The sequence below is a fragment of the Xiphophorus couchianus genome, chromosome 12 (assembly GCF_001444195.1).
Source record: "Xiphophorus couchianus chromosome 12, X_couchianus-1.0, whole genome shotgun sequence".
Classification (NCBI taxonomy): domain Eukaryota; kingdom Metazoa; phylum Chordata; class Actinopteri; order Cyprinodontiformes; family Poeciliidae; genus Xiphophorus; species Xiphophorus couchianus.
In genome coordinates, this window is record NC_040239.1 from 12558946 (window position 1) to 12571180 (window position 12235).

Below are 12235 nucleotides of genomic sequence, written 5' to 3' on the forward strand. Positions count from 1 at the left end.
AGTAGAAAGACGATGGTTGATGCCGGGACTAAAGTGAGGTACAGAGAGAGACAATTTCAGGAACTGAAATATTAACCAGACATAAACTGTACAATGAGGCCACACTTTAAAAAAATCAAAAAGCAGCAGTTTGGGCATGAGGCCAAAGTAGCACTTTAGTGTCATCCACACAGGAGATGACAAAAAAGCTGCAATTATTGTTGACACACACAGAAGAGGCAAAGAGGAGCCCTTGACTCACTGAATCCGGACCCCTACAAACCAGTGAACAGTTACACTGTAATTGTTGGAGTACTTCTGATAGTTTGAGAATGACAAAAAATCTATTTAATTCATTTTGGGTAATAGACTCAACATTCTCAAATTTAGCATTAATTCTAAGTGAGGGGTAGTAGTAAATTTTTTGACCAGGGGTCTGCAACCTTTTTAGTCTTGAGAGCCATTTTGGTCTGCAGTGCAGCTAAATAAAATTTGTTCTGTTACAAATGTTACATGACCTTTAAAGCAAAAAAAAAGAGAAGAAAATAATGAGAACCAGCATTTTATTTCTTTCATTTTCTTTAATGAGATGTTGGTATTTGTGGCAGATGATGTAAGAGATCACATGGTTCACATCCAATGAAAAGAAACCTAGATTTGTTTTAGGTTGAATGGAAATAATAAAATAATTTTTATTTGACAAATGCTAGAAAACTTAAGAGTTACTTCAAGAAACTTCAAGTTACTTTAAGAGTTACTTTAAAGTACCCTTCCAGTACTTTAAAGGTACTGTACCTCCTTAAAAGAATGATGACAAAGCATCTGAAACATCAGGGAGTTCGTCACTGTGTACAGCTGTAAGCAGAGGATGTGATGTGCAACAATAACTTTTTAATGAGAATACCTTGAATGAATATTTGGTTACTTACTGGGGACAAAAAAAGGATATAATAAGCACCACGGATAAATGAACTGCAGACTGACTGACAGAAATTCAGTGGTGTGACACTGTCCTCAAAAACAGTTTTACAGCTAAATTATTGAGGTGTCTTGAAAGTCCTTGTGATTGAAATATGGACTGGTACTGTGGAAAAAACGTCAGAGTGTCTTGGTTTGCTAAAATATATTAGAATATACTATAATATATACATATATATATAAATATATAAGACTATTCCAGGCACACAGTTGTTAGAGAAGACTGTAGTTTCTGCTTATGCAGATAGTCTGATTAATTAACCAGCAAATATTTGTCTTAATATCATTGCCAGATAAACCACAATGGCAAACAGGTAATATTTTGCACGAAAAACATTTGAAACCACAACTTTATTTAAGGACGCTTTGATATTTCTGTCGATACATGAAAAATAATGTGCTGACAGTTTTACAACCAAGCCGTAGCAGTAGGTGTCATTGTTTTTTTCCCTTTTTTAAATGAAACCAGTAAGTCCAACTCATACATTTTTGTTTATAAAATGTGCTATGAAACCATTGTCGTATTCAAAAGTTGTATAGTGAGGAGATTAGACAGGCCCATGCCCCATGCGTACTATCCACTTCATAAAAAACATGCATAAAAGTGAATCAAGAGAAATGCCAGTTTCCCTCCTCTGGTAAACAATATAAAATTAGTTTAAGGACAGTTCAGGCAAACTCTTCAGAGCCGGGGCCTGATGCCTTTTTCTACAGGGACTAGCAGGCTAAGCCTCAGCCACGGCCATGTAAAGCCTGTCAGGACTCTCAGCTCATTAGAACTCCACACACTGACAGGGCAGGAGGCAGATATCTCACTTCAATATAGCGAGACAGATGGAATGTCATGAGGACCTAGGGTCTATGGGTAACGCAGACAACGACATGCATCTCTAATTGTGACACTTTGTCACAAGTGATTAAAAGGGATTAAAAGGTTTATCAAAATATGCCAGAGCTGTGGGTTAAAAATACAGTGTGGTGTCGTGGGACGTGTCGTCATAAGTCAGTGAAAGTAAGCTTCGACTCTGCTATAAAATGTACGACACATGGCAGTGTAGGTCAGTACATTATCTCCTGTCCTCATCTCTAATAATCACACTTTGTTTAAATTGTGCTCCATTTGCAAAGTATCTCCTTGTTTTGAAAACTTTGGGTCACCTTTCTTCACAGTCTTCAAATCCCCCATCATCATTAACCAGACTGATGAAAGTTATTAATGAAGAGGCTGGTAGACGACGTGATGCGCTGTCTGGCTGGAAGTGGGCTGAATGTCAATTAAAAATAGAAAGCGTAATGTTTGTAGGAAACAAGATGTTAGTATGTAATTGAAGCAACAGGAGCAATTAAGTCAAAGGTTATTTCTACCACACATTTCAGCAAATGCGATTAGCAAATTTGGAAATGTGTTTACAAAAAAGCTCAACGTGGGGCTATAAAAGAATTTCAATTTGGCTCCTGCAGTTATAATTGCTGTCATTGGTGTTACCGTCATTATGCAAAGTGACAAGGTGACATTTTTCTGGAACTATTATGACTGAATTATCCTAAAGACATTACAATTGATTTAGACAAATGCTTTTTTTTCTGAACAAAACAAAAAGTAATTTTAACTATTAAGAGATAGGAGGGGACTCTAAAGCTGAAAATGGGCTTCAGCGGTGCTCTGATTTTTTCTCTCGCAGTATGTTAAAGTACATACAATAAAACCATTAGAAGTACCATAAATAAGCAATTAAACAGCATGTGTGGTTAAAAAATAAAAATGGGAACATTAGATGATTCATCCATAGAGAAGAGCAGCAGAAACAGCCTGAGGCAACAGGTTTACCACCACCCTGAGTCTACAAATCAAAACATAACTATTTAGGACAACACTCAATTTACCATCCCTGCAGGTTATCAAGAGCCAACAAGGACAATGTGTTTGAGAGAATATGTTGCACATGTCACCGTCTGTTCATGTGTCTGCAGGCATATCCAAAAATGACCCTTTTTTCTGTCTTTATGTAGAAAAACCATTTGTTAAAAAATAAATAACATGCAACTATTACCATTTTTCAAGTTAAAATCAATACTTTTGCAAACACACATTAACTTGTTATTCATTTTAGGCCACTTGTCAAGCTGAAGCAAGGAAGAAAAACAAAGGAAGGAAGAAGAAAGAATGCTGCGTAGATTAATGAAGGTTGGAGTGATGTGTGAAGCAAAGAAGGTTTGGACAGATGGATAGATGACAGTCCCACCAACGAAGGGATGGACAGATGGACCAGAGATGCTATGTATGTATGGATGGATGAACAGACCAGAGAAGTGGTAGATTTACAGACAAACAGATTAAAGAAGTGATGGACAGATGAATAGAAAAACGGATCAAAGAAGCGATGGATGGATGAATGGATGGAAGATGTTTTAAACCAGGGGTGTCCAAACTTTTTTCACTAAGAGCCACATACATAAAAATATAGAAGGGGCTGGGCCACTTACAAAATGCTTTCATAGTAACTTGGGGTAAATTTCTTCTGTGATTGTCCATTTTGGTGGAGCAACTGCCTTGATTTACAGTAGCTTCCCCTGGTGTTAAAACTAAGAAGTGCAATACACTCAAGCAAAAGTTGAAATGTGGGCCATATCCTATTCTATCTCTAAAATTTCTTGCGGGTCAAATAAAAATGGACTGCGGGCCAACTGCGGCCCGCAGTTTGGACACCCCTGTTTTAAACAATGTTACTTTATCCAGACCTGGAATGTGCGACCTTTGTAACAATGTTGACTGTATCACCTGCTGAAAATTAGATTTAGGGTGCTTAATATGAAGCTAATGATTCACTACTGGTAGTACCATAACAATAATTTCCTGAGCCCACAGGCAGTCGTAACCAGAGTTATTTGTTATCACAGTGGAAATAACTGCAACACTGTATTATTCTGACAATAAACAACTAAATAACAGACGTTAATTGGTGGGAAGTCTTATGAAAAAACACTGGCTGAAGACTTACTCCAAATCTTTGGATGTTGTCATGGAAGCAATTTGTTAAAAACAATCACATAATGTCAATATTGAAACAATAAAAGGGGGAATAACTATTCTTCTGATAGCATTTTAAAGAGCTTTTTATATTGATAAAATTTCTTAATGGGTTAATAAAGCAGCTTCCCTCTTCTCTGTTTTCATGATGGAAGCAGACAAAGTTATTGCTTCACTTTCAAAGTTAAGACTTCCACCACTGAGACTATATATAAAAACCAACTTCTCATAAGTGGCATGAACACTTCTTTTCATTTTGTTGCTTTTAGAGGATAACTTGAAAATGTTTACACTGCAAGAAAAGAAATACTTTGACTTCTAGCTGCTACTTAATCCCAGTAATAGGTTGAGCAGTTTTCCAAGTTTATTTTCCTGTTAATCCACATTACTCTCAGATGAGTTATTAAATGTGCATAAAAAAGGCATGCAGACCAATCATTATTATGCAGTTAAGGTTTAATGTCAGGCCCTCCTAAATTTAAATAACTTTTATTAAAAAAGTTAAGTTTAAACAAAATCTGCCTCAGCTATATTTATATAAAATATAGCTATAAATATTTAACAAGAAAGCTTTTCTTGTTGAATATTTTTTTATGCATATAACTGTTACCAGGGATATATTCTCTTAAAGTGAAGTAGAAAGTTCTCATGACGTTAGACAAAAAAGTTTGTTTTTCAGACTACAAGTTACTGGAAGGCTCCTTCATTGAAAATGGGTGCAAAATGGTTCATAGCACAGACTTGAGAAACCAACTTCTATGTTCTTTTATGTTTATTATTTAACAATTTTAACTGGAACTTGATTAATCATGTTTGTTTCCCCCCTACATAACTGAGCAATAAGAGTTATTACTGGAACAAAATTGTTTCATTGATTGGCTAAATAAAAATCAACACTCGGAACATGCTCTATGACAGAAAAAGTGAATGTGTCAGTAAATACAGTGCTTTGCAAATATATGTACTTCCTTGTATATCATCACATCACGACCAGAAACTTTAATGTGTTTTATTGGAAATAAATTACAGGAGGCTAAATGGACCGGAATCAACGTAGAAAATAGTTCATACTTTTAGCACTGTAAGTGATAAAGCAACTGAAGCATCATATCATGTGGTGCTACACATAGCTAAATCAGGACTTTGACTTTTAAGCTAATCTATCCCATGTCTAAACCAGCGGTTCTCCAATCCAGGCTTTGAGGGCTGATGTCCCGCAACTTTTAGATGTGTATCTGCTTCAACACACTGGAGTCAAACAATCAGGTCATTAGCAGGTCTCAGGAGTATTTCAATGCACTGGAGAAGAGTATTTCTCTTACCCTGTGTTGCACAGGGGACACATCTAAAAGTTGAAACACATCAGACCTTGAGGAATTTAGAACCTCTGGCCTAAACGAGGGGCCTTACAGTCCTTGACTGGAGGTCTGTCCGGCAGCTTTTAGATGCATTCCTGTTCCAGCACAATTGAACTGAATGGATAACTCATTGCCAAGTCTTGCTAAACTTGATGACACGCTGAAGAGGTAATTCAACCATCAGATATTAGACCTTAAGGACTGGAGTTAGAGGTCCCTGATAAAGCATTCATAGTAGCTCTTGCTGTATGTTTAGGATTGATCAATTGTACTTTTAGTCTAAGGACCTCGGTAACACTTTTTGTCCTACCTGTAGATTTAGGTGGACACCCATGCAGTTATAGGTTAGAAGTTGTGTCATACACGTTCAATTGTTGGTTCAAATGAAGATTTCACCTACATATAAAGTGACTCCATTTAGTAATCAGGAGACCTGTGAAGGCAGCTTTCCTTCCAATTCACAATTATGCACTGCTTTGTATTGTTCTACCACATAAAATCCCAAGACGTGAACAGCTTTGCCTGGCATTGCAGTCAATTATTTTGTCACAAGAAAAAAAGTCACATTTAATTTACCAATAGTTAGAAAATTATCCTACTGCTGACCTCATTTAAATTTTTTTTTTTTCATAACAGCCACTGAAAGAGCAACTGAAGGTGATATATTCTTGGCAGTTGTATTGAGGCTGCTTTTTTTCAGGTGATGACGAACTGACGACCACATTTTAGAATTTCTGAAAAGTTCAGTTCGTTTTGCCCAGACTACAAAGAACGGGGGTGGCACTGTCAAAGACTGCCTTCAAAATGCTCACACATTAGGTCAACATATGTCAGCTTATTGTGTAGTTCATTGGAATAAAGCAAAGAACAAATCCATTCAAAGCACAAGAGACAAAGCTGAAAATGGTAGGAGGGGGTTAGTAAAATACAAAGCATGAAGAAAAAAAGAGAAAAATATGTTTTGAAAAAGAAGAAAATGAGGTCATCAATTATAGAGTAAGAATTCAGGCTGGAGACAGTAAAAAGCTGGAAATGTATTCAAGGAGCGAGTGTTTAGGGAGCAAGAAAGCCGAGGCTTAAATGAGGAAGATGGAGAGGAGGAGACGGCAGCTGTAGTTTGTAATTCTGTATAAAGGGCTGTAACCTTTTCCAAATGTTAACAGAAAACTGCTTGCTGAGAAAAGCTGTGAGATCACAACAGAAACAAGCTGAGCAGAAAGGAATGAGTGGGTTGTTGGGCAGATGGTGGGGGTCATAGAGACAGGTCTTGCTTTTAGTGAACAAAGTTTTAAAGGCAGTTATTAGAAGGGGGGAAAGGATTATCTAAACTGAGCACAACACTACATCTGGATCAAAATCCACTTAAGACAAGAACATCTCTACTGATTTGATTTCCACATCTCCTCGACAATTTTTCACATTTAGTAGTCAAAGCTGCGGGTTTCTTCCATTTGAATTCGACTAGCCACCCCGATGAATCTTAACTTTCTACTACAACAAAGGTTACAAATCTAGATGTTTTTCTCTAAAAACAGTTCGCCCTGTGGTTTCCATTTCACATGTACAGTAAGTTCATCTAGCGACCTCTGGGCACAATTTAATTAGTCTCAAAGGCAACCATCTAGCATTCAACATATTCCAAGTGTACAGAGAGCACTGCCTGTGAGTAGGTAATCATGTTTGTGAGGAGAACATGCTTAGATGCAAGCTACCTGAACCATAATTGTAAAATAAATAAATTCAGAAAATGTTTATTTAGAACCATTATTATAACAAAAGGTTATGGTTATGGAAAGAAAAAAAAATCTTCATGGACATGAAGACTTTTTAAATGCCAAGCCTGATGCTTCTAATTATCAAAATATGAGAATATATTTATGAAATGCAGTAGATCTCCCTTTTCACCACAGACCAAAAATAAAATTGAATTAAGCCAAATTAGAGAAATATGTGAATTAAATAAAGAATGTAATCCATCGATTCATCGATTCATCTGTCTGTCTGTCATACCATCAATCAGTCCATCCATTCATCTCCTGTCTGTCCCTTCCTCTACCTTTCAATCAGTCCTATCATATGTGCACCTCTTTCCCCTCTATTCATCCTTTAATCCTCTGCAGGTTTTGATTTTATTCTGCAGACATATATTTTTAGTGAGGTTTTGCATTTATACTTTAAAAGTAGTCCATAAAGAACTCACTGAAATAAAATATGACATTTAAAAAAAAAGAAAGAAAAAAGGAAGATAACCCGATCCTATTTTGGACATTAAAAATGCTAATTTGCTAGAATGTGTAAGAATTGGGTAGTTGGTTCTTTATTTTTACCCACTCCAACAAATAAATTCCTTATATTACAATTCAGACCAATTCAGTTTCAAGATTTTGATTAAATTAAAATGCAAGACGTAGTAAAATAATAAGAAAACAGTATTGCAACATGGTTTAGACCACTTCTATGGCAAGGTCAGCTGTGGTAAGAGATGACAAGTTCGTGTGTCATCTGTTCCAATTAACCAAAGATGCAGGTCCAAGGCAAGTCTGTAAAAACATAATCGCATAACTCGTGGCCCAGGTATGCACTACATGTGGCATCATAAATAGCCCTCTAGCTCTTGTTGCTTTTTTATTTAGTCCATCACAGCAACATGCACCATAAGTCCTGCATTTTAAAGGCTCTTTTCTACAATGAAAAATTACTTTCAAAAACATTTCCAGTACATCAGAACATTTAAATTATTCACAGTCCAAATTGATTAAGCACTAAAAATGTATGGTTAATGGCTCATTCATCCGGGTATGTAGATTGACTCTTATCTTGAATTCAAGTGGAATAAGGAACATTTGCATATATTATGTCCACAAATGAAGATAAAGTTGCACCTTTTCTGTAATGATTCGATCCACGCACTGCTTCCCTGTCAATGGCAGGACGCATTTCTCCATTATCTTGTGTTTTCCTCCCTGAAAGGAAAGAGACACATGTTATAAGCAAAGATGCATCGCTTGCTCAACAAGTTGGTCAAATAAACAGGATTTTCCTGATTATGCAAGCACATCCTAAAAAAGTATGCACTAAACTCCTTTCTTTCAGTCTTAGTTTTTACCTTTTCTGACAATTTTTAAGAAAAAAAGAAGACAAATTCCTGTCATGATTCACCTTTTTTCCCCTGTCATGAATGAAAAAAGCCTTCAGGGTTGTACATTTATGTTCACCTGCTGCACCATCTGGACCTTTGCTGGGTGCCAGACAGAGTCCCATTAGCCAAAGAAAAAAAAGAAAAAAAAGCACCCAGCATGTTTCTGTTCATACAGAAGAATGGGCTTCTGTCGCATATCAGTCTGGATTTTCTAACAGTAAAGCTATGCATTTTGAAAAGAAAAAGAAACTGAGTTTATCTGTAGCTGGAACATGTTTAACTATTAATCAGCTCTTCCAAATGCCTCCCCGTCCCATAAAAACTGGACTAACTACAATTCTGGAGTTGTTTTTAAATTAGCTCAAGACAAATGAAGAAGGGATGCCATCTGAGCAAAACCTCATTAGGATGAACTGGCATTCTCAGATAAAAAGGCATTAGGCAATCTATTAACCGACTTGTCCCTAATCAGCCATAACAGTAACAGTCATTATTATAGGAAGCAAATACAAAGTAAGCTGCCAAAGGAAGCAAGAATGGGAAAAGGGAATTGCCAATTTAGTTTGACTCAGAAGGAAAAAGTACTTAAGTAGAAATTTTGATAATACTTTTTACAACAGAGAAACCTGACTCACATTTGCTAAGGGTGTTTTATTTATTCAAAGCAGCATCTAGTTATTTTTTCACAACATTTTCTCAATTTATTTGTCAACAGCTGCTAATTCAGATTGGATGGGGGACTGCATTTTTGAAACCAATACATACTTAAGTTTTGGCCAGCGAGGTACTGATTGGAAACATGTGTTAGCTGGGATGTGGTACAATCTTCAAGCTAATTTGCAAACTCAAACATGGCACAGGTAGGAATTTATTTAAGACAACATGGTGAGCTGGAATAAGAATAAGCACAGTGACAGCTGAGCCAAAACTTTATTTATGATATGATCAACCTTACAAAACAAACCAGTGACTAAATTAATAAGACAAAATGGGAAGAGCGGGCTGAACTGGAGTTAGTACGTCACCAGATCGGAAACAATGTTAGAAAAGTACAAATATATTACTCCTTTAGCTGAGGTGACTTGAAAGTAAGTTAAAAGCACACACTCCTACACTGCTACGCATACACACCTTTGCCGAGTGCTCCATCGTGACCACCACCTTAGTTCCAGCACTAGCTACTAGATCCATGGCTCCTCCCATCCCTTTCACCATTTTGCCCTATTGAAAAAAGGGAAGCAGATTTTGAGTTTAGTTATCAAATGTAATTAAAATTTTTACCCAGAAAATAAAACAATATGCATTCCTTTACTGTAAAATAAGTCTCTAAATCAAATCCTTCTTAGAGAACCCCCCCCCCCCCCAGATGTTTACAAAAGAGCTTTGTGTCCTAGGTGCCAAGATATCTTCTAATGCTTTGTTCTCAGCAAAACTTAATTTTATCCCTTTTCTTGTGAGAAGATGGAAACCTTCACAGTGAGACTATGGCAGAAGGAGCTTACAAATCTACAGCTTCAACAAATATGGTGAGCTGACAGTAGAAAAACTACAAATGCTTTCTAAATAATGAGAATGAAATGTGTGACCCAGAAATAATATGGATTCTATGAAGCTATTATTCCTAAAGGTTACTGTAGGAGTTCACAACAGTATAGCTTTACACTCATAATTGGAGGCACTGAAACATGCACACCAGAACTCAGCACATTCAATTGATTATACTAAGATCAATGCATCTGTCAAAAGAAGCTCTGATCAAAAACAACTGAAAACGGCAAGTTGCTATAATATAAATCGCAATAGCATTTATTAGTTTCACACAAAAAAATGCTCAAATAAAATGTATATTTTGGCACAGATAAGAAAAAATGACATTCTCCAAACACGGAATTAAGCTATCCAAATATAAATAACCACTAGAGAGAACCCCCTTCCTCAAAAAAAACATGTTTTTCTAAATTTGGACCCATAGACCGAAATGCAGAAGTAATGTTATCAAAATCCAGATGCCTTATATAATGGATGGTATAATGCCATATTGAATCTGTTGGTCAAATGTAATAAAGAACACATTCAGAAGGGGCAGCCATGAGTTTCTAGTATTCCATTCAACTCTATAGAAACAGATGGAGGTCTCAATGAACAAACTGTGGCACACTATTTGCTAAATATTTTTTTAAAAAGTACAATGTGGACACGAAGCAATAGTTAAAAAGAAATGTGAGCAGAGGGCTGGGGGAAGATTTTAAAACACACATAAACTTTAGGTTTAAAAATGTACAACTATGTATAGCTAAGTCCAAAATTATTTAAACTCCTGCTATATATTAACAGCTATTTTTATGAAAGAAGTTTGTTTGATGGGTAATGATACAAGCATTTCAGAAAATAAAACAATGGAAAAGGAGTATCAGTTTTGGAAAAAAAAAGAAATTGCACCTCAAATAGTGAAATCTGTAGAGGCTCACAAATTAGTAAGGTCACATAACAGCAGAAAGTGGAAATGCAGAAAAGAAAATACATGATAGTGTTACATCTTACAAGAAGCAGAGACAAATTTGCTGTCTTTTCAATTATAAAAACATAGCATTTCACTTGTAAGGAAGAAGCAAGAAAGGTGTTTTAAAATGGGAAGAGCAATCTGCGAGTTCATCACCACGAGAAAATTTGTCAGATGGGTGAAAAATCATTTCTCAGTCTCCCATTGTTCCCAGCAAACTGGTTTCCAAATGTGGAAGGCTGACATGCAGATATGGCCACAGGGTGACGGCTCAGTAACTGAATTAAAATCCCATTTCCTCATCAATCATGTGAAGAGCCTGTTTTGCTCTCTGCTCAATAACCCAAGAAAATATATGCCAAGTGTGGTGCATCATAAGGATACTGTCAGCCAGCTGCATAGGAAAGATATCAACTGAGAGCAGAAAAGAGGTTCGGGAGACACAAGGTGCTTTTGAGATGTGACGGGAAAGCATAAGCTTTGCATTTTATCCTGTATAGCCAATTGAACATTGACTGATGTAGCAGCTTATCAACATCCGTAAATGAAATCATGAAAATCTGTTTTAGTCATTTTTTTTCTCCCCCTTCTGATCTTCAAAAACATCTTTGTTATCCATCTTTCTTCGATCAATCTATCTGTGGCAGTTTGTGTGGTGGGTGAGTATAAAAGCTGTAGATGAGACTGATGAAGACGGCAGCTAAATGGTGAAAATGCCTATTTTCTGTGCTGGACATCTGCTACTATTTTTAAGATGACCACAGTAATATTAAATAAATCTAACTTATTTAATATTAAGAATATTAAATAAATTAGTATTTAATATTTTTATGAGATGAATTTGCAAATTCATCTCATTGCACGAGTACGGTCTTCTGAAGATACCTTTAAGTCTTACGCTAACCTAAAGAAAGTCCCATGTCCACATTCTGAGCACAAAGTTAAGGTGTTTCCCTGCAAGGCTGGATTGCAGCAAGGTTTCCCTTTCTCACTGATCTCTGATGCTTTTGGATAAGATTTTAAGTTGTGATGATTGAGAGAAGTGCCTGGTTTGGAAACATGGTCCCATCTTTGCTTTTTGCAAATGGTGTGGGTCTGTGTTGGCATCTTTAAAGAATGGACTGGGACCTCATCTGAAGTAATGTGGACATTGAACCAGTCTGTTGTGGTGAAGAAACAACTGGTTGAAAAAGCAAATCTTTCTGTTTACTGGTCTCCCTTTGTTCAGATTTTAAGCTATGGTCATCAGATAT

The 12235-nt window shown here is 36.4% G+C and overlaps 1 protein-coding gene across 1 annotated transcript in view; it reads right to left on the minus strand.

The window, feature by feature from the left end:
* Positions 1-12235, minus strand: part of oxct1a (3-oxoacid CoA transferase 1a) — a 44969-nt gene that overhangs the window by 1080 nt on the left and 31654 nt on the right. Inside the window, exons 14-15 of the mRNA XM_028034376.1 lie at positions 9614-9703; positions 8226-8306 (exon numbers count right to left, since the gene is read on the minus strand). Of these exons, the coding sequence (XP_027890177.1) occupies positions 8226-8306; positions 9614-9703 (171 nt within the window). The remainder of the gene's footprint in view (positions 1-8225; positions 8307-9613; positions 9704-12235) is intronic.